Below are 22,464 nucleotides of genomic sequence, written 5' to 3' on the forward strand. Positions count from 1 at the left end.
TCTTCGACTGAAGCAACCTGATGTAGCCACTGCATACGCGCAGCATATCGAGGCAGCGTTGCCGGAAGAGGGTGAGCTCGATGGGGCCCCTCTTGAAAACTGCTGTAATACAGTTAAAGCAGCCATTAACGACGCAGCGGAGAACAACTGCGGGTATGTGGGACGAAGTCGACGGAACGATTGGTTCGATGAAGAGTGCTGCCAGATTCTGGAGAAGGACGCAACGCGGGCGATCGCGCTGCAGCAAGGTACCCGGCAGAACATGGAACCACAGACAAACAGACATAACACTCGTCAAATTTCCATCGTTTACGGGTCGATTCAAATAATCATTAGTTAGCCAATCGATCACTCGTGGCGCGCGCATCGTTTTTGCTCGAGTTTGACGTTTGCTCACTACCGCCATCTGGTTCGTGATTTGCCCAACTAACTGAAATCAACAGTTGTCGTTAGTGTTTGAACGACGATGAATTTGATGAGTAAATGTTCAATGTGTTATGTCTGTTTGTCTGTGGTGGAACGTTATAGACGGAAGCGGAGACAACAGACCCGCCTTTTTTAGGAGAAGAAGAGACGGAGTGCGAGGAGATGGAACAGCTGTGCCGATCTCAAGAAACACGCAAGTTCTATCAGAAGCTCAACGCATCCCGCAAAAGCTTCGTGCCGCGAGCCGAAATGTGCAGGGATAAGGTTGGGAGTATCTTTACGGACGAACGTGTGGTGATCGAAAGGTGGAAGCAGCACTACGAGGAACATTTAAATGGTAGGCAGTGAAAGTCAAGGCAGCGGAAGAGATAACTACGTCAGTTCAGCGGACGATGGAAGCCAACCAGCCCCCACCTTCAGGAAAGTTGAGGATGCTATCCAGCAGCTGAAAACCAATAAAGCAGGTGGTAAGGATGGTATCGGAGCTGAGCTTATCAAGATGGGCCCGGAAAAGCTGGCCACTTGCCTGCACAAACTGATAGTCAGAATCTGGGAAACTGAACAGCTACCGGAGAAGTGGAAGGAAAGGGTCATATGCCCCTTCTACTAGAAAGGCGACAAGCTAGAGTGTGAGAGCTTTCGAGCGATCATCATCCTTAATGTTGCCTACAAAGTTATATCCCAGATCATCTTCCAACGTTTGTCACAATTAGTTAATGAGTTCGTGGGAAGATATCAAGCCGGCTTCGTTGACGGCCGCTTGACAACGGACCATATCTTTACTGTACGACAAATCCTTCAAAAATGCCGTGAATACCAGGTCCCAATGCACCATCTGTTCATTGATTCCAAGACGGCATACGACAGTATAGACCGCGTAGAGCTAGGGAAAATTATGGACGAGAACAGCTTCCCTGGGAAGCTTACCAGACTGTTCAAAGCAACGATGGATGGTGTGCAAAACTGTGTGAAGATTTCGGACGAACCATCCAGTTTGTTTGAATCGCGCCGAGGACTAAGACTTTCGTGCCTGTTGTTCAACATTGCGCTAGAAGGTGTCATGCGGAGAGCCGGGTGTAACAGCCGACGATTTTCAACAGATCCAGTCAATTTATTTGTTACGCGGATAACATGGAGATTGACGGCCGAACATTTGCAAAGGTGGCAGAATTGTACACCCGCTTGAAACGTAAAGCAATAAAAGTTGGACTGGTGGCCCGTCTGGGAAGCAGTTTTACGATAGACGGGGATATCTTCGAGGTGGTCGAGGAATCCGTCTACCTTGGATCCTTGCTAACGGCTGATAGCAATGTTAGTCGTAAAATACGAAGGCGCATTATCTGTGGAAGGGCCTACTACGGGCTCCATAAGAAGCTGCGGTCCAAAAAGATTCATCACCGCACCAAATGTGTCATGTACAAGACGCTGATAAGACCGGTAGTCCTCTACGGACATGAAATATGGATAATGCTCGAGGAGGACTTGCAAGCACTCGGAGTATTCGAGAAATGGGTACTTAGGACCATCTTTGACGGTGTGCAAGAATACGGTGTGTGGCGGCGAATAATGAACCACGAGCTCGCCCAGCTCTACGGCGAACCAAGTATCTAGAAGGGAGCTAAAGCTGGAAGGGTACGATGGGCAGGGCATGTTGCAAGAATGCCGGACAACAACCCTGCAAAGATGGTGCTCGCTTCCGATCCGACAGGTACGAGTCAGTGTGGAGCACAGCGAGCGAGGTGAGAAGACCAGGTGCAAAACGAATTGGCGAGCGTGGGGCGCATTCGAGGATGGAGAGATGCGGCCTCGAACCATGTATTGTTGCGTCAAATGGTTGATTCAGTGTTATCTGTTTATATGTAAACTAAATAAATAAATGATAGTACTTTCCGAAGTATGGCATGACCTAACGCTTTTTGTCTTTCAAACAACCAACAAAACACCGACTGAGATTGAGCCCTGGTAATTTGAATAAAAGGCAGGCATGCTTTGCGACAAATATCTTCAATATAAAGATTTTTTGCTGTGTACGTTACTGAGGAGACCAACCAGTTAGGTTTCAAGCTCACACGGAAGAAATAAACTACCCAATAGTGAGTTTAATTCACCCAACCTCGAACATCCGTACGGGAAGCCAAAATTTAGTAAGTAGGGTCGAAGTGGAAATGGAGCCTTCTTGATGTACGGAATAAACGTAGTGCCGATATCGCGTCTGATCATCACCTCCTCATCGGCGAAATACGCCTGCGCATTGCGCGGATTCGTCGGCAGGAGGAAAGAGTTGGACGACGATTCAACACACGCCGACTGGAAGATGCCACGGTGAAACGGTCCTTCGTTGAAGAACTGGAGACGCGTGCTGCAGATATTCCGGAAGGTGGCAGCGTGGAAGACCAATGGACCGCCATCAAGAATGCCTTCATCGCCACCAGCGAGAACAATCTGGGCGAACTACGCACCCAGAGAAAACAATGGATCACCGATGAGACCTGGAGGAAGATAGAGGAGCGAAGAGAAGCCAAAGCCGCGATAGAGCGATCGAAAACCAGAGGAGCCAAAGTCTTAGCCCGTCAACGATACACGGCTCTTGAGAAGGAAGTAAAACGCTCATGTCGACGGGACAAGCGAGCGTGGGCAGACTCTCTGGCCGACGAAGGAGAGAGAGCCGCCGCAACCGGGGACATTCGCCTCCTCTACGATATCTCACGACGCTTAAGCGGGGCGAAGATGAATGCAACGATGCCTGTGGAAGACGCGAATGATCAGTTATTGACCGACCCAACTGACCAGCTGAAACGCTGGTTCGAGCACTTCGAACAACTTTTTCAAGTGCCAACCAGGCCATCACCACCTGGGCATGATCTGCCTAGGATCCGACGTATAACACGTGTCAATACCGGAGCTCCATCACTGCTAGAGATTCAAACAGCCATCCAAAGCATGAAATCGAATAAAGCCCCAGGGGTCGACCGCATATCAGCCGAGATGCTCAAAGCTGACCCCATGACATCCGCTCAACTACTACGTTTATTTCGTAATATCTGGGACACCGCAACTTTCCCGGTCGAATGGATGCAAGGTATCTTAGTGAAGGTGCCCAAAAAGGGTGACCTGACTGTATGCGATAACTGGCGAGGCATTATGTTGCTGTGTACCGTTCTCAAAGTTCTGTGCAAAATTATCCTAGCCCGGATTCAGGAGAAGATCGATGCGACTCTCCGGCGGCAGCAAGCCGGATTCCGTGCCGGAAGATCCTGTGTGGACCATATTGTCACGCTCCGCATCATTTTGGAGCAGGTCAACGAATTCCAAGAGTCCCTTTACTTGGTATTCATTGACTACGAAAAGCTTTCGATCGTCTCAATCACGAGAATATGTGGGGCGCCCTGAGACGCAAGGGGTTCCTGAGAAAATCATCGGCCTCATCGAAGCACAGTACGAGGCCTTTTCGTGTAGAGTGCTGCACAATGGGGTCCTGTCCGACCCTATCCGGGTCGTAGCTGGTGTGAGGCAAGGATGTATTCTATCACTGTTACTGTTCCTCATCGTAATCGATGAGATTCTGGTAGATGCGATTGACCGTGAACCAAACCGCGGGCTGTTATGGCAGCCTATAACCATGGAGCACCTAAACGACTTCGAATTGGCGGATGACGTTGCACTCCTCGCGCAACGGCGCTCTGATATGCAGAGTAAGCTCACCGACCTTGCCGATCGCTCCTCCTCGGCAGGTTTAGTCATCAACGTCAACAAAACCAAATCGTTGGATGTAAACACGGTGACTCCTTCCAGTTTCACAGTAGCCGGGCAACCAGTGGAGAATGTTGAAAGCTTCCAATATCTTGGTAGCCAAATGGCGTCAGACGGCGGTACCAAGATTGACATAGGCGCACGGATAAAGAAAGCAAGGGCTGCCTTTGCGAGTTTAAGAAATATCTGGAAAAACAGGCAGATAAGTGAACGCACCAAAATACGAATTTTCAACTCTAACGTGAAATCTGTGCTGTTATACGCTAGCGAAACATGGTGTGTATCAGTGGAGAACACTCAACGGCTGCAGGTGTTCATTAACAGATGCCTGCGGTATATAATTCGGGCCTGGTGGCCTCACAACTGGATCTCAAACAACGAGCTCCATCGTCGTTGTCACCAGAGGCCGATAACAACAGAAATTCGGGATCGGAAGTGGGGCTGGGTCGGCCACACTCTACGTAGGGGCGGAAACGAAATCTGTAAGCAAGCATTAGACTGGAACCCAGCGGGACATCGCAGCAGAGGCAGACCCAGAGGCTCATGGCGGCGAAGCCTCAATAAAGAAATAAAATAAGTCGACCGAAATCTAACCTGGCAACAGGTTAAAGCGATAGCCGGGCATCGCTCAGGATGGAGATCTTTCAAGTCGGCCCTTTGCACCACCGGAGGTGTACAGGATCCATAAGTAAAGTAAGTAAGGTCGAAGTAGTTTGCCTTTACTCCCATGTTAAAAAAGTACCCAACGGAAAATTTATTGACCCAAATTTAAGTTTAATTCACTCAATTTCGACCTCAGGTAATAAAACTCAAAATTGGCTTCCCGTATTGAACTGGCGTCGTTGGATTGTTTGGCTCTTTTGTTTTTGACAACAAAAGAAAGAGTGGATGAAAGCGAAGAGAAAAAATAACTCAAAAGTAAGTTTAAAAGTACTCAATTTTGGGTACTTTTTTTCTTCCGTGCAGGGTGACCACTCAATTTCTATTTTCAATTTCGTGGTTTTTTTTACCGTTTTTCCCGGTTCATATTTTAAAATTTACCCGATTGAGGTGTTTCTAGATAGGAAACTATCAACACAATATGCGAAAATGCTAGATTCTTATACAAATATTGTATGAGACCCTACAATTTTACAAGCTTTCCTTATAATATTTGTTTGTGTGTTTATATTTTTTGTACAAGAATCTGACTTGGAATCTACTATGGGGTCGTACACTTACTACGTAAGCAATTTTTCTGGGTTTCTCGCCTCCCCATCCGCCCACATAAGATTTTTTTCATACAAATGATTTTTATTTATATGGAGCGTAAGATATTGACCAACCCCCCTCCCCCCATAAGTGCTTACGTAATATGTGTAGGGCCCCTATACAGAATTGTTAGAAAATCTAACAGTCGCTTGTTGAGTGTACATTTAAAAATGCAGCAAGCCCAAACCAACGAATGAACATTCGATATTCAATCAAATTGGATTGATGTTTTTTATTTATTTAAGTGATTTTTTAATGCTTAGTTAAATTACTTTCAGTACACTCAAAATAATTTAAACGTCAACGTTTTCACGTAGCAGCTATGTGATCCATAGGTGACAAATGAACTCATGAACTCGTGGGATTTCACCGGAGATTCACATCAATGCTACGTGACTTTTCTGATAGCTTTCACCATACATGTTTGATAAAAGTTATATTTTAGTGAATTTGAATCATTTTGTACATGAATTTTGTGGGAATTTGTTATAATGGCATTCAAAAATTTCTAATACAGTGTTGACCTGATTTTGTCACTCCCCGATTTTGTCTTAATGGCATTCGATTTTGTACATCCCCGATTTTATAACGTCCCGATTTTATCACGTTTTCGACCCGATTTTGTCACCCCAAAAAAAATGTCATTCTTTTTATTTTCGTAAATAATACCACAACCAACATTGATTTTCATGCAATAACTTTCACCGTCTGTAGTTTATTAAGAACGACTTCTGAGTACCTGGGAAATATTCTGTAAGCAATTTCGACAAGAAATAACGGGTGCCGTTCACGCATTTGGTCTTTCCAAGGCATAAAATGATTCATATATTAAAAAATTGGAAATATTTTTTTCCAATTTTGACACATCCCTGTTTTATCACATACAAAATTCACCAGGGGGGGTGATAGACTCGGGATATTACAGTATTTTAATTCTTATACAGTTCATATTTCTATGAGGAAGTACGAAGAAACATCTTCCGTTAAACAATGAATGTAACGATCTATATCCATTCTATTGTAGAAGTTTAGAATTGGTACATAGGGGAACAAGGGGCAATATGGACACCCTAAGGTTTTATTCAATATTCTTCTTCTTCTTCTTCTTATTGGCATTACATCCCCACACTGGGACAGAGCCGCCTCGCAGCTTAGTGTTCATAAGGCACTTCCACAGTTATTAACTGCGAGGTTTCTAAGCCAAGTTACCATTTTTGCATTCGTATATCATGAGGCTAACACGATGATACTTTTATGCCCTGGGAAGTCGAGACAATTTCCAATCCGAAAATTGCCTAGACCGGCACCGGGAATCGAACCCAGCCACCCTCAGCATGGTCTTGCTTTGTAGCCGCGCGTCTTACCGCACGGCTAAGGAGGGCCCATTTATTCAATATTAGGTGATTTAAATTGAATATAATTCGGATATTTAGCAATTACATGATACTGATACTCGTTAGTTACCAGTTCTATTGTGAATCGTATTGAAGAAATAAGGCAATTTCAGTCAAATAGGACGATTTTGTAATAGTTAATTTTTCACTACTCTCGAGAAGCTAGCGGGGCAGATTGGACACCCTTATGAAATATGAAGAAAACTATCTTACTCGTGATTATATGCCTTGGTAACCTATTTTATGGATCATCCAACAAAAATAGGCTGACCTTACGTACCGTATTTAACGGGACAGTCCCGTTTTTTAGACCTTATTCTGCTGTCCCGTCATAATCTTAAAAAACCTCAATATGTCCCGTTTTTTCATTGATTTTTCCAAAATAAAAAAAATCAATGTTTTAGGCAGGAATTTAAAACCAAATACAAAGAAAGTGAACGAAACCCACAAAAGAAGTATGAGATGTTATATTATTTGTGCTGATTTTTAAAGAAAGCTATTTATGTCGTTATGTATTTTGCATAAATTGATTTTCTTAAGGTTTTTCACAGCTAATGACAACGGGAGATTTATTCATACAGTTTCATTCCTACGACTTTTTTTCTGCTTATTTCGAAGCCATTAATTTTTTTTTTCCAATTTCATCAATGAATTAAACGGAACCAGTCTTAGTAGGCAAGTACATCCTGAGAATCAGGTCAGGCCTCAACGTTCATTCTGATTTCCAGATTAAGTTCATTTACGATTTTATTTTCTTGCGCAGTAGGTAATTCTGTTTTTTTTTTCAAGTCCGCTTTACTACATATTTTTCAATCAATTGATTCTTTTCTAAAAATTAGGAATCATTCGAAGTCTTTCTAAATAATTCTGAATATTTCGAAATCATCCAGAGGCGTCGCATCCGCATGTGCAACCTGTGCACTGCACATGTGGCAAGGCAATTCTATCCCCAACATTTAAACTCTCGATAGATTTTTGTCTTTCTAATCCAAACATATATTTGAATTATGTGCATTTGATAGATGTTTTATGCAAATTTGACTATTAGTTACATAAACGGTGCTTTTTTATAGGCGGCATGTAATGTGAGGCAACCAAATGCTGCGATGGGGGCGCGTTATGTTTTTCTTTACGATACCGAACCGACCCACCGGCACCACATGTTGATTCAACGGATTCAACACGGAACTTTCAGCCGAAAACGCTTTGTCACGCATTATTTTGTATGTGTGGATCATCTGCTGTAACCGCAATCGGCGATGTATAGGTAGTCAAAGCGTTCTTCGCTTGCAGTGAACGGTTTGGTTTGGTGCCTATCGAGAACCCCTTCAAACAGCGCATGCGCGATTCGGTGAAGAGAGCGCAATCGGAAAAAATCGAAAGAGAAGAGTAAAGCGCGCGCATTTCTGCTCCCTCAAAGCGTTCCATAACGAAAGTTCCGCGTTGAATAAGCACCGCGAAGTAAAAGCGCTTTTGATATTTGATATTGAATGGGATGGCCAGTTTACATATCCACTAATCCTGGCGGCAATGTACTGTCCGATAATACCAGCGCGACATTAGCTCAATTTAAACAGAAATTTTCATCTCTAATAAACGTTTGCAAAAAGCCTGTTTACAAATACGCTTATTATATTCGACATTAAAGTATCCGACAATATTAACATAATGTAAGCAGACATTTCATCTTCTGAAGAAAATCAGAATTACCGAAAATGAAACGAGTCAACATTTTCAAAGAAATTTATTTCTGAAGGTTTTTTTTTCGAGAAATCCTATATATTTAGTTAGGGAGGGGGTACATCAAAAGTCAATGGTCCACACAAATTAAGGAAAATTTGTAAGAGGAAATGTCCATGCTGATGGACGGAAATTTGTTCGACATCTGTCCAGTCCAGAATATTGATCAAAGAAATAAATTGTAAATAGAATAATTATTAATTGAGAAGAGTTAAGGCTATGAACTTTATTGTTTATTGTATAGACTTTATTTTTCTGATGTGACATGCTAATTATAAGTCATTACAGTCCCTTCCCGATTTTGGCAACACGACCGGATTTTAATGTTGCCAAAATGGGGGTGTTGCCAAAAACGGGAAAAAAATTTCATACAAATTTTCATTTTTTTTTTGTTTGCATGATTGAAGCTAAATACTTAGAATATGTACTTAGAATATGGTCACTCTTCACGGAATCGAAGTTTCAAAGTGCTCGCGTTTTCGGGGGCACACCACTCGATACGGAAGCAACGCACAATTGTCATTATTATTATTTCACGCATGCTGCGTCGCAGCAAAGCTTAATAACCAAGAATGACAGTTTTGCGCCACCTCCGTATGGAGTGGTGTGCCCTCGAAAACGCGAGCACTTTGAAACATGGATTCCGTGAGGAGTGTCCTCAAGGCTAGTTTATAGATCAGGAGCTTGTCTGCAAGTTTCGCTTCCATATGTGTGGGCGGGATTTATGGGTTTCCGTTGTAGGAAGTTAGAATTTCGTCCCGATTCAAAATACAATCCGGCGGAAAATTCCGAGAGTCAGAGCTGTAAACCTGCCTGTAAATTAGCCGGGATTCGTTTGACTTTTCGCGAAGAAATTGCATGAGTTCCGCCATTTTAGAGGCACATGGGAACAAAATCAATGGACAAGATTTCCGATCTGTGCGACTACTTTTAGCGTCATTTTAATTAATTTCGATCAAAAACTACTGTGAATTGGTTCGATATTACATTTAAGCATATGCGCTAACCATATTCATGGAAATAATTAAAATTAAATTTTATTAATGTTCTTTTCTTGTTGTGATTGTTATCCGTAGATCCGTAGAAGGGTTTTAGCACGAAAAATCTATAATTCTACCCAATTGCTCTTTTCGCATGTGCATTGATATTTTTTTGTTATTTTAAATTGTTCAGAATTGGAAAAGTTATTGATATTAGTCAGTAATGAAATCCATGTTTAAGAAAAGATTAAAAATTTCAAAATTGGTGCTTTGTTTTTTTGCACGCCCTTTTATTTGTAGTATTTTCCCACAATTAACTTAATGCAAGAGAAGGTTATGGTGGTGAATGATTCACTCTAAAAAAATCCTCTAACTTTTTACACGAAAAATGAAAATTAAGCCCATAAATTTAGAAATTTACAGCTCTTGAATTTTCTCATAAGGTTTTTTGACATGTCCCGTTTTGCAAGTGCGTTTGTCCCGTTTTTTCACCGAAATGATCTGGTCAGCCTAAACAAAAATATTACCCAATTGTCCATCTTCCTGCCACGTTTTTTGTATGAGACTCCTAAAATTGTGTTTGGATCATTAACATCCGAAAATCTATTTTCCTATTCCTCAGCGAGGTCATATATGGTCGTTTCCTATTTTAATTCCATGGTGAATAGAAGAAGATTGATTACGTTACGCAAAAATTTGCCACTTTTAGCCGGCCTCATACATGTATGTTGAACTTTTTGTATGAAGCATATGATTTTTTTATATGGATCCTCATACTTATTGCAAGACCCCTTCCCAATCGTCTCTCCTCTAAACATTGCATAATCTATGCATGCTCTTGTCCACCCTACTAGCATCGCCAATCCTTCCAATGTGTTGTGCCGATCAACTTGCCAAAGAGTCTGTCAAATCTAAACAAAACAGTTCCTTTTTTGATGCACTTTTAGCGATTTCTATGGTATACATACATATATATGCTTCTATGGTATATATGTCATGTACTTTAACTATTATAGCGATAGCAAAAAAGAGAGCTAACCGCGGTGGAGGTTGGTACTCGGATTCTGATGGCTTTTCCGCAAACGAGACCTTTAAGTGGTCTTGTTGTGTAGGGGTTATCACGCCTATCTAGAGAGTAGGAGGTTGAGGGTTCGAGTCCCTCCAAAACACGTGGATTCTTATTCGCAAATTTCATATCAATTTGTCCATTTCGAAACATGTGATGTGCCTATGCACAGCCAAGATATTTAACAAAAAAATGGTTTTCGTACGGCCGAGTTGCCGAATAATATGAAATTAATTATTATAGCGATGTATAATTCCGCACCATGATAACACAAAAATAACACGATATGAAAGCCTAGTTCGATGAGTTTGAGGTTATGTTTTTAATTCTTAAGATGTCAGTTCTACCCCCATATAGAGTGTTCAGTTTGCCCCAACAGGTGAACATATTTAAAAACGGTTGGAAATTTTGTAAAAAAACAAAGAAACTTTTCACAAATGCATGCCAGACCACTGTAAATAACAGAATTTTGCTATGGGATGACCAATAATTGAGAAATCATCTTCTATGGGAGGTGAAACTTATAATTTTTAATCATTTGGAAGACATTCTAACTTTTTAGACAAATTTATGCGCTAGGAAGATAAAACAATGACTTCTGCGCTATAAAATAGTTGATTATGAGAGGATTATAGAGTTCGCTGCATTGAAAGTAGTAAAATGATTGAATTAACAAGAATATTGGGGGTGTCCAATCTGCCCCGGGTGTTCATTATGCCCCCTACATCTTATATTAAAGCACAAACTTATCAGAAATTAAACATGGTTGCTTGCTCTTCCAACTCATCACACTCAATTAATCTTCAGTCAATTAAGTTAATATTTACCGCAGTTTAGCAAAGCTAACATCATTAAGAATTCAACACAATTTTTATAGTTTTGTTCAGGTATCTAAACTGTTTTTTTTTTCTTTCGAACAGATGGAATAAAATTACTACCATTCATTAATTAATAACTCGTAATGCGTAACCGTCAAAGGTCAGTTATGCTGTCGAAGATCCGCGTTGGTGCTCTTATCAATGCAGTACGATTAACGATTTACACATAAACTCCGGGAGCAAATGAAGCAACCGATTACAGCATTACTGAGCAAAGAGATAACGAAAATGGTACGGGCAGACATCACACCATATTTCGTTTACACACGCCACTTCCTTAGATCCGGGAAAGAGTTTCCATGCGATTATAATACTAGTTGAAACTTACCCACGGCGGTAAAGCTAAAGAATCCGTGCTTCCATTTGCCGACGTAGAGGGCCCGTTCGTTCAGACAAAACAATCCCGGCATCCATTTGGCTACTTTTGGACTCACTGATAGCAGCTCGCCCGAGAAGTGTCGCCTGATTTCTGGCTTCCACACCGTTGGCGAATGGAAACGATGATAGTCGCCCGGTGCTAGATAGATAATGCACTGATACAGTGCATTGTCGGCTGACTTCTTTTTAATCTTCTCGACGATCGTCGGACAGTCGCTTTTATCGGTCCAGGTGGGAGGACCGAGGAACTCCTCCAAACTGTACGAGACGCCTTTGACCTGAGAGAAAAAAAATGTTTGTTTGGCGGGGGAACGTGGGGGCAAGTTTTAAAAATGTAGGTACCTGTTCGATCTGGCAATTACTGGCGGTACCGAAGTGTAAGACACGTCCATCGCACGGTGATACGATGCAACTTTTTGTGTCGATATAGCGCACTTCTTCCTTGAGAGATCTTGTGAAGAATTCAGCTAAGCTACGATAGTTTCTGCAAACAGAAATTTGTAATAAGATTAGTTACTGGCAGACCGTAAGATATTTTATGAGGGTGTATGTAAAAAACTGAAAGTAATGCTCCAACACCAAAGTAAAAAGAAAAGCAAAAGGTGTGAGTAGGTATATAAATGCAAACTATGCGAAATCGTGACTTGCTCCAATACATCTCTTAATTCGGTTACAAATATTATTGTTCGGTTGAAGATTTGTTACAGTTTTAACACTCTTGATATCTGTAAAAACAAAACTCGATCTGCCTTTCTGGTGTATATCTTCAAATATCTTTATTTAGCTGTTTTTTTTATTTATACCTTTTTGGTACACACTATGAAGAGAATAATTACATATAGGGTGCTTCAGAAGGAATAAGCTCCACTATTATAGATTATAGACCTACGAAAAATCAGAATTGTCAATAATATGTTTTATAATTTGTTCTACAATTTAGTTCTACGTTCTTTAAATATAATGCTCTGAAGCGAGCAAAAAATCTGCACAATACTTTTCTGTGCGGCAGGTTCTGATTTTCATATAGCAGATTTGTATATGAAAATTCAATAGCTGCCAAATAAAAATCATATAGATGTGATTTCATAATGAAATTTATTTATCACATTGATTTCATCTGATTTTTCGGAGGCAATTGTTCCTAGCTTTTCTGATGAGATTCGTATAGCTTTTCTATTAGAAATTTCCCAATGGATATGTGATTTATTTTTTGAGAGTATGGGGTGATTCAAATATGACGTCCACTACTTTTTAAGATTTCTTGATCCCGCCTCCCCCTCTGTCACGATGTTTTGTATACCTAGTATTATGTACTGTCACAAAATCTTGGACCACCTCCACCTCCTAAAACCTGTGACATCAATATTGAACGACCCATATTAACGTCAAAAGTGGGAGGATTGCAACACTTTCAGCATTTTCAAAGCTATCTTACACTCAAATAAAAATCATGGAAAATTTCCTGTAGAAAAGTCATACGAATCTCATCATAAAAGCTGCCTCTGAAAAATCAGATAAAATCAATGCCTTAGATAAATATAATTATGAAATCACATAGATCTCACTGGATCTATATGATTTTCATTTTAGCAGCTATTGGGTTTTTATCTAGAAATCTGCTTTATAAAAATCAGAAAGAAACTACGTTATTAATTATTTCAGTGTACCTTTGATTTGAAAAATTTGAAATAACAAAATAATCCGTTACAATAAGACCCTTATGAGGAAGAACTTACCACACACGTTCAAAGTTCAACTAAACTTAAAATTTCAACTGCATTCAGCAATAATTTCAAATAATTGCCATTAATCTATCGAAACCTGATTTCAAGACGTATTATAAAAGCAAGTCATGATAAAAATAGCAAAACAAAACAAAGCACAATAGCTAAACAGACACTTGATAAAATAAAATCACTTAGGTATTGGTCTACACCCGATTCTTTTTTACACGGGGGATGCGTTCCGTGTAAAAAAAAGTTTTCAGTTCAAAATTTGAAAATTTGTGTAAAAAAAGTTTTATGATTTCTCAACGAATCATGCAAAATGGAGCAACTTTGCAAAAATTTTGTAAGGGATTTTTTTTTCACGGTCGTTCAAAAAAAATCCGTGTAAAAACAGAATCGAGTGTATTATTATTTTTTGTTGGTTTTGAACTTAACATTATAAATTTAAGGTCACTCCTGACGGAATCCGAGTTTCAAGGTGCTCGCGTTTTCGGGGGCACACCACTTGATACGGAGGCGGCGCACAACTGTCATTTTTGTTGATTTAGCTTTGCTGCGTCGCAGAATGCGTGAAATAATAAAAATGACAGTAGTGCTTTGCTTCCATATCGAGTGGTGTGCCCCCGAAAACGCGAGCACTTTCAAACTTGGATTCCGTCAGGAGTGACCAAGAAGTTTAGATTTGTGTTGAACGAAAGATGGAAAACATTGAGCTCATATCCGTTATGATCTGATCAATGTTTAAATTATTTTTAGTAATGCGTGTTAAATTCGATTAATACATTGTTTCGTAGTTCTACAAACATAAATAAGAAAACTGTTTTAGTGCCATAAACAAACTGAACTGCAGCTGAAATGAACAAAACTTCAACACTTTCTTTTCTACACTGTATTATTCGGCTCTCATTTGGTTAAAGTCTTTACAAAACATTTTTACAATATCTAGAAAAGTAACACAAAATGCTGAGATGCAGGCGAAGTATATCTGTGTAAAGATATTTTTTAAATTGTTTATGGAATAATTGTGCGGAAACTATCCTTAGCCAAGTTAAAAATAGAAAAGATGAGCAAACCCTTACCAAGCAACATAAAAAAAATATTTAGGTTTACCTTTCTATTCACTGAAAATCAGAACCATTCAAATTACAGCCAATTAATCCTACTTCTATTTATAGCAAAATACCAATTTTCTCACCTTCCAGAAAGAATAGCACTATAATAATACTAAATATAGCGCATCTATCAGCGTACTGAATGACTATGTAATTCATAAAATTCAGACACTGTTTCTGGGACGCGAAAAACTCATTCACTGGTATCAAACCTTACGAGCTTCTTAATTGATTAAATCATTCCACTTACTTGAAATCGGATGATGCTGCCTCCTCGATGTTCACGCCGAACGCAGTGGAGTACAGCCCATAGACGAGGGGTCTGGCGGGCGTCGGTACGCGACAATCTGCTAACCAACCCCAGGCTCTGCTCATCATTCTCAACGGCAGCGAACAATACATATTCATCTGCGAAGTGGAAATAATTGCAGCAGTTAGAATTTCGGTTGATAGCGGATCCGGTGATGTTCGAATTCAGAAAGCATTGCAATGCGCTCACCTGCCACGAGGCTGCCGTTCGAGGGAGGCCCTTCCGATCGAGCTCACGGTTGTGAAGGTGCCATTGTGCTGCGGCGATCATGCAGATACCTATCGGGGTCCACCGAAGAAAGACGCCCCGCCATGTTAACCAACCGCCGGCAGCTAGTAACCACCAATCCAAAACGGATAATATAGTCCAACCCGCCCCTGCCTTCCAACTCCATTTTCTGTGACTTTTATTAAATTTACCTTTTGATTGGCGACCCTGCTGCTGCTGCTGTTGGTGATCTTGATGCTTGCCGCTGGAGATTGACCGTCTGACTACCGTCCATTTCGCCGACCATTTGTTGGGGTTTGGTTTGAAAGTTATTGCTGCTTTCGACAATCTGCGATAAGAGAAAGCAAACCAATTCCAGACTAGGTTCATTTCTTTGCTCAGATTGTGGGTTTAGAACCCGGTTGGAAAATGCATCGCACGATTAAAGGTTCAACAACCTCTTCCAAGCAAACGGAGTCATTCGATCGGCAGGTAAACGGGCTGGACTCTCAACGCAACAAGACTCGCTCGCACCGGCTGATAACGGTCAACTGACGAGCTCGCGAAAGATAAGTAATTTGCAAACGCGTCGCTAGTTAGTTCGAAATTCTAACTACCCTTATGGTATGATACTGCTACTTGTCCGGCACATGTATCTTCTCTATGCACACAGAGGACAAACAACCAACTCGAATGCTAAGAGTGTTAAGGAATCTAACGGACAATTTGAAAAGATTGAAGAGTAGCCATAGTAACATCCTGGTGGCGCTGACATCGCTGTTTTGTTGTGCAAATGTGAGTTGTCATGTGCTTCCCATACAAATTTAAGTGAGAAAATTACGATTACAGTACAATGCATGTGCGATCAGAACCATGCGCGTACGGAAAGCTTAAACAGCTTTGCCAAGAAATTTTTTTCCAGTTTGGATGTCTGTTGTCTGTGCTATTCCCACTATTTGAGAGCACCCTACCGCGAATCGCGACTGATCAATGAAAACGACCTTGGCGATAAATTATAGTGAGAGTCACGCGTTGCCGCCAACAAATGTGGGTAAAGACTTCCCTAAAGATCTATTGAACCTGTATTTTGGAGATACAGTGGACTTTCTCTGAGTAGATATTTACGAATCGATAGATTTCGAATCATGGAAGCAAATTATGCCACATTAAATGGTAGTTTGTGCAACTAGTTGAAAAAGGATGTTTTTTTCAGCACGAGTTGTACGTTTATCCAACGCCGCTTGCCGAGTTGGATAAATACTAGGAGTGCTGAAAAAATCGAGTTTTGCAACGAGTTGCAAACGCTGTTCTTGGCAATGACTTTAATATGTCTTATTAAATCTGTACCAGAATTGTAGTAGTCTTATTTACTCCACATGATCAATCTTGCCAAAAAACCATGTTGCTGCATAGAACAATCAGATTCCGTGATGTCTAGCTCGACAAACCATGGAGCGATAGATGAACTTGCCTCTGGAAAATTTAGATGTCATTTCCATCAAACTATTTTAATCATTACGCAAAGCAGAGAATATACTATTTGCACACCTACCCAAGCTAATTCAGCAAAATGTAGTCATGTACCTACTATTCTGATGTTGGTTTTTCAATATAGCACCCAAATGAGTTTTATAATGACTTTTTTGCAATTCATGATTATGATACTTGGTTTACAGTTCGTCTTTGAGTGATAAAACGGCCTACTTTTCCATACCAATGAAATTGGAACTTTAATGACCATTAGGCAACTCAAATGAGTTGCATAAAATCCATTATAGCACGTTCAATGTTAATCATTCACGTTAAAAATATTTTTGATTTTTAAGGGTTATTGTTGGCTTCCTCAGTCTAGATTAATAAAGACGGCTAGTTTGGCATGGCCAACGATAAAACAGTCAAATCTAAAGAATTTCTGAGGGAGACTCAAAGTAGTTTACAAGGAAAATCCTTTGGAATTATCACGAAAAATTCTTCGTAAATTTAACGGGCACTTCTTTAGAATTCCGCGGAGGATTGTTCAAAATGTAGATTTCGGAAAATTGTTCGAAATTATTGATTTCTACACCCAACCGGCGATTGTTAGATGTTCTAACAATTCTGCATAAGAACCTGTCGAAACCTGTATAAGAACTGGGCATGTGCAATATTGTTAGATTCTTAAACATAAAATGTATGAAGAGCTTACAAAATTGTTAGATTCTTATACAATATTTGTATAAGAATCTAGCAATTTCGCATATGCCCAGTTCTTATACAGGTTTTGGTAGATTCTTATACAGAAATGTTGGAAAATCTAACAACCGCCGGTTGGGTGTACGGGAAATTCTATGTACAGTAGAGTTTGATAACTGAAAGTCATTTAACTGCAATGCTTTAACTGCAATTCGATAGTTACATTAGTTTTGCAGTTATGTCTAAGTCGATGATAGGTGGACTGCGCTACCCAACAGGTGCACTACTATTGCATCTGACGTCGTCTGACAATTGTTTAACGTTAAGAATGCTGCAGTTATCGAACGACTAGTGTATTGTTTCCGGGATTTGGCCACGGAAAATAAAAATCCCGGCCCCATGGGGCGTCTTCACAGGTCGTTTGGGCGAAAAGGTCATCCGTCCGAAAATGTCGTTTTGTCGATATGGTCGTTTGACAGAATGTGGGAGCCAACAGGTCACACCGCCAATTGTCAATCACTGAACGAGTAATTTAGTCAAAAATATCCATCCGTTTGGTCTAATGACATTTACGTTGAAAAGGCTTTCATCAAACGACTATTTAACGAAAGTAGGTAGCCTCTCTATTTTTTAAGTCAATACTGGCCTTTTAAAAGTCATCTAACCAAATCTCATTAAGCCGAATTGAATGTTTATCCGGAACTGTTATCACGTCGAAAATAGTTTGACCGAAAACGACATCAGCCGCAAGCGACATTCAGCCAAACTGGTAATTTGACCGAAAATGCCGTTTGGTATGAATAGCCATTTGGCCCGAAAAGGTCCTTTCTGCAAAACAACCCTTGCGGCCAAACGGCATTTTCAGTCAAATGACCTATTCGGCTAAACGTATTTTTGGCAAAATGATCAATTCAGCCGAACGACAGTTTTCAAAGAAGTTTGCTGAAAGGACATTTCTCACCGAAAGACATTTTAGTCAGATGATCTATTCGCAGAGCTGGTAGCGATGAATGCTGTTAAAAATAGTGACTATAGTGACCAACGATGACGAAAAAGTGACCTACTGGCCACGCCCATCTTCATCGTGAGGAGGAAGAGGATGGAAGCAAGAGGCCAGTAACCTCATAAGTACACGGAGCACGAAGTTGGATATTGTGGATGGTATTCGTCAGAAGCTAGCAATGTGACCATGGTACCTTATATTAAGTAACACACCATGAGAAGGTATCTATCCGGCGTCACGGGTAGTGAGTTACAAGTTGTGTCACAAAATTATGTTGATAATTACAACAATATTTTTTGTTTAATATGAGCTCGAAGTTACTGTAGAATAGCCAAAAAGCGATATAAAATGGTCTAATTGATTCCTGGACGGTGAACTATATGGACTCACAAAGCTTATAAATCTTAGGTAGGACCATTTGTTTAAAAAATATAAAATAATCAAAATAATGAAGAAATTTTAAAAATACGATTTTATCGCTTACTAAACTTCATGGTCTGGGCTTCATGGCCGTGCAGAAAGAAATAAACTACCCAATAGTGAGTTTGATTCACCCAACCTCGAACATCCGTACGGGAAGCCAAAATTGAGTAAGTACACGCAAAAAAATGTTGCGGTCGAAACTACCATTCCGAGGGTTAATTTAAGAATACGCACCGACGATTTTCAGCAGACAACAAACCCGTTTGATTTTACCATGCGCGCCGTAAAAATCAACTGTGGTCATGGTGGAATGTTGTTTCATGAATTGTATCAGTGGTGAATTTGTCCGAATGCATGGTTAATTTAACTGAAAATTAGTGGTTATTTTAAGGTGGTTATACAACAACGCCACAAATCGGCCATCTTGGAAACCACGTGCTTTTTCTAGTGATTTTTCAAGGGCACGAATTGAGAGAACTACAATGCCCATGGGGATGAAACATCCGTAGATCGTTTGGTTACTTATGCTAAACAATCGACTTTGATTTCAGCATCATACGAAAATTATTACGCTAGATTTGAACTTTTGATAGTAGGAGTAGAAAACCGTGTGGTGAATTTGAAATTCACCACATGGTTTGATTGTATAATCACCTTAAAAACATGGCGTAGTCTACAAAATAGTAACCGTTACCATGGAATTTTTTTCTGTGTAGGGTCGAAGTAGTTTGCCTTTACTCCCATGTTAAAAAGTACCCAACGGAAAATTTATTTACCCAAATGTAAGTTTAATTCACTCAATTTCGACCTCAGGTAATACAACTTAAAATTGGCTTCCCGTATTGAACTGGCGTCACGTCGTTGGATTGTTTGGCTCTTTTGTTTTGACAACAAAAAGTAAGAGTGGATGAAAGAGAAGAGAAAAAAAACTCAAAAGTAAGTTTAAAAATACTCAATTTTGGGTACTTTTTTTCTTCCGTGTGCGGTTAGCGACGTCAATCGTCTAGACGCGCATGTGCTATGAAGTGTGGGTTCAATTCCCGTTCCGATAAGGAAGAAACTTTTCATGTCTGTTGGCTAATGCTAGGTGTTAAGTGTTCAGTCTGTATGTACGACCTCTGGTTGAAGACGGTGTTCCTGTCTTTGTTTTATAAACTATGGTTTAATAATAAATTTAAATGATTTTTATTGAGATTTTGGACTCGACGTGACATTCTGAGGAAAATTTTGAAAATTCAATAAAACGATAATCTTTTATTAGAAATTAATTTCTAAATGGTAGACTTTAGTGGGTGGACAAATAATTTTAAATAAAAAAAAATCTTTAAAATCTAATTATTTTTTTGTTTTATTTAAAATTTTGAAAATCCGACGAATTAATTCATCTTCACACTAGTTTTTTGATTATCTATTCTTAATTTTAATAAAATTATGATATTTCTGAAAATAAAAATCAATCATAAAGTTTCTGAATTTAGTGGCCTGTGGTACCAGATTAATGTTTGATTTGATGATAATAATTGGTACAAAAGATTTTTATTTTGAATTATTTAACAATAGGAGATTCCGAAAAAAAAACTTTAGTGACCATTTTCAGAAAAAAATAGTGACTTTTGGATGCAAATAGTGACTTTTTAGTGACTAGACTCAAAGCGACCAAGTCACTAAAAGTGACTCGCTACCAGGCCTGTATTCGGTCAAATGAGTTTTTCGACCGAACGGCATTTTATGCCAAATGACCTGTTACGGCAAACAACTTTTTAGAAATTCGCTTTCGGCAAACTACATTTTCGGTCAAACCAGTTTTGACCTGAAAACAGCCAAAGTAACCATGAAGCTATTTATTCTTGTGAAAAATACAGCCCTTAAAGTTAACTTAAAGTGGAAAAGGGCGCTTATAAGACAGAATTAGTGGTCCATTACTTTGACATGTTGAAATAAAGTATCAGTAATGCATCGCTGCGTTCGTATTGTTGATTTCGAGTATCGTTGTCTGACAGTTGATAAATAAATGCTACTTCACATCGGTAAAACTGATCTAATGCAATTAGCATTTAGCATGCCGGTTTATGATTGATATATGTTCAATATTGTAATGCTTGGTGTTACTTGGGAGTTTCCGTTTAGTTTTGCTAAATGGTACTTGGCTAGATGTCTTTTGACTTAAAGGCCAGTATCGACTTAAAAATAGAGAGAGTAAGGAATTTTGTTAAATGGTCAATTGACAAAAAGGCCCTTTTGCCAAGCGAGTAACCGTTACCCGTTCAGTCCGAGGCTCAGTCATTGACAATTGGCCGTATGACTCGTTGGACAAAATCACATTTCCGGCCAAATGGCTCATTCTATCAAAAAACCATTTCGGTTAAACCTGTTAGGGCAAACGGTTTTTTCGGCCAAATTACCAGTTCGGCCATCTGTCGCTTTCGGAATTTCCCAAAAATTTCTTATCGAAAATAGAAAGATTTTTTTGTCTTTATTAAAGAGATTTTCAGCCCTGAGCTGACTCATCTCAAAATAGAAAGAATTTTCTAAAGAAATCCAAAAAAAAAATCTCAAAAATTGCGTTGTTTTAAAGTTGGCTATACCAAACTAGCCGTTCAGTGATGAACTTCTCCCTGCGAAAAAATCACTCTAATAAAGGATAAAAAAACTAGCCGTCTTAAATAATCTAGATTGAGGAAGTCAACGTTAAAGCATCCCTTTTACCAGTCACAATTTTCTGTGTAAATTTCAAAGAATACTCAACAGAAACTCAATAGGAACTTTCCGTGGATATATTGAATATTTTCCTGTAGAAATTTGAAACAACTTCCCGTGAAAATTCTAAAGAGATTCGCATATGTAAATTCCAAACAATTTTCCTTAGTAAATCCAAAGCTGAGCTCCTCTTGGTAATTCCAAAGAGTTCTCTAAAGTAGTTAGAAAATAATTTCCAAATGAATATTATGGAAAAAAAACTTGAAGAATTTTCTGGGAAAGTTCAGCAATTTTTTGAAGCGAAATTCAAAAGATTCTCCTGTTAATGTCTTGAAAATATCCTAAATGACCAATTCAGCAGAACGACACTTTCAACCAAATGTCCATTTCGGTCAAATGGCCCTTTCGACCAAACGACTATTTCAGCCAAAGGGCATATTCGGCTATTAAGCTGTTCGGCTAACCTTTTTTTTCAGCCGAAGGAACTGTTCGAGCAAACGACATTTTCGGCCAAATAATTTAAGGCAAGATACCCTAGCTGAAAACATAATAAGAGCATATAGAAAACATATTTTGATTTTGACAAAAATGATTCATAATTTGTTTTCAAATATGAATCATCATCAATCATCATATTTTCATCTTATTTTGCTTTAGAATACTAAATTCAATTACAGCAACAGTTCGCTAACTGGGCGCGTTTTAACTGGACTGTTTTTAACTGGCAGCGTTCGCTAACTGGGCCAAAGCCCAGTTAAAAAGCAGTTATCCGTCAAAAACAACAACAAACACTCGGTGACGAGGGGACTCTGAATAGTATATTATTCAAGCTTCCATGTAAAAACACGATCACAAACAATGCATCGCGAATTCCCTCGTCAGCCCAGTTAAAGCGGCGTTCGTTAACTGGGCTGGTGTTTTAGCCCAGTTAGCGAACGGATGCTGTATAT

General features: G+C 39.6%; 1 protein-coding gene across 5 annotated transcripts in view; it reads right to left on the reverse strand.

Annotated features, from left to right (window-relative positions):
* Positions 1-22,464, reverse strand: part of LOC134226822 (phosphatidylserine decarboxylase proenzyme, mitochondrial-like) — a 29,207-nt gene that overhangs the window by 3,807 nt on the left and 2,936 nt on the right. The window contains exons 2-6 of one of the 5 annotated variants that reach the window (XM_062707843.1): positions 15,432-15,568; positions 15,202-15,344; positions 14,953-15,110; positions 12,206-12,347; positions 11,814-12,141 (exon numbers count right to left, since the gene is read on the reverse strand). In XM_062707843.1, coding sequence (XP_062563827.1) covers positions 11,814-12,141; positions 12,206-12,347; positions 14,953-15,110; positions 15,202-15,344; positions 15,432-15,568 — 908 coding nt within the window. Of the gene's footprint in view, positions 1-11,813; positions 12,142-12,205; positions 12,348-14,952; positions 15,111-15,201; positions 15,610-15,677; positions 15,772-22,464 lie in introns of those variants that run through there. The other 4 variants (XM_062707841.1, XM_062707842.1, XM_062707840.1 and 1 more) reach the window with 4 other exon arrangements.

This window comes from Armigeres subalbatus, chromosome 3 (genome assembly GCF_024139115.2).
Source record: "Armigeres subalbatus isolate Guangzhou_Male chromosome 3, GZ_Asu_2, whole genome shotgun sequence".
NCBI classification, from domain to species: domain Eukaryota; kingdom Metazoa; phylum Arthropoda; class Insecta; order Diptera; family Culicidae; genus Armigeres; species Armigeres subalbatus.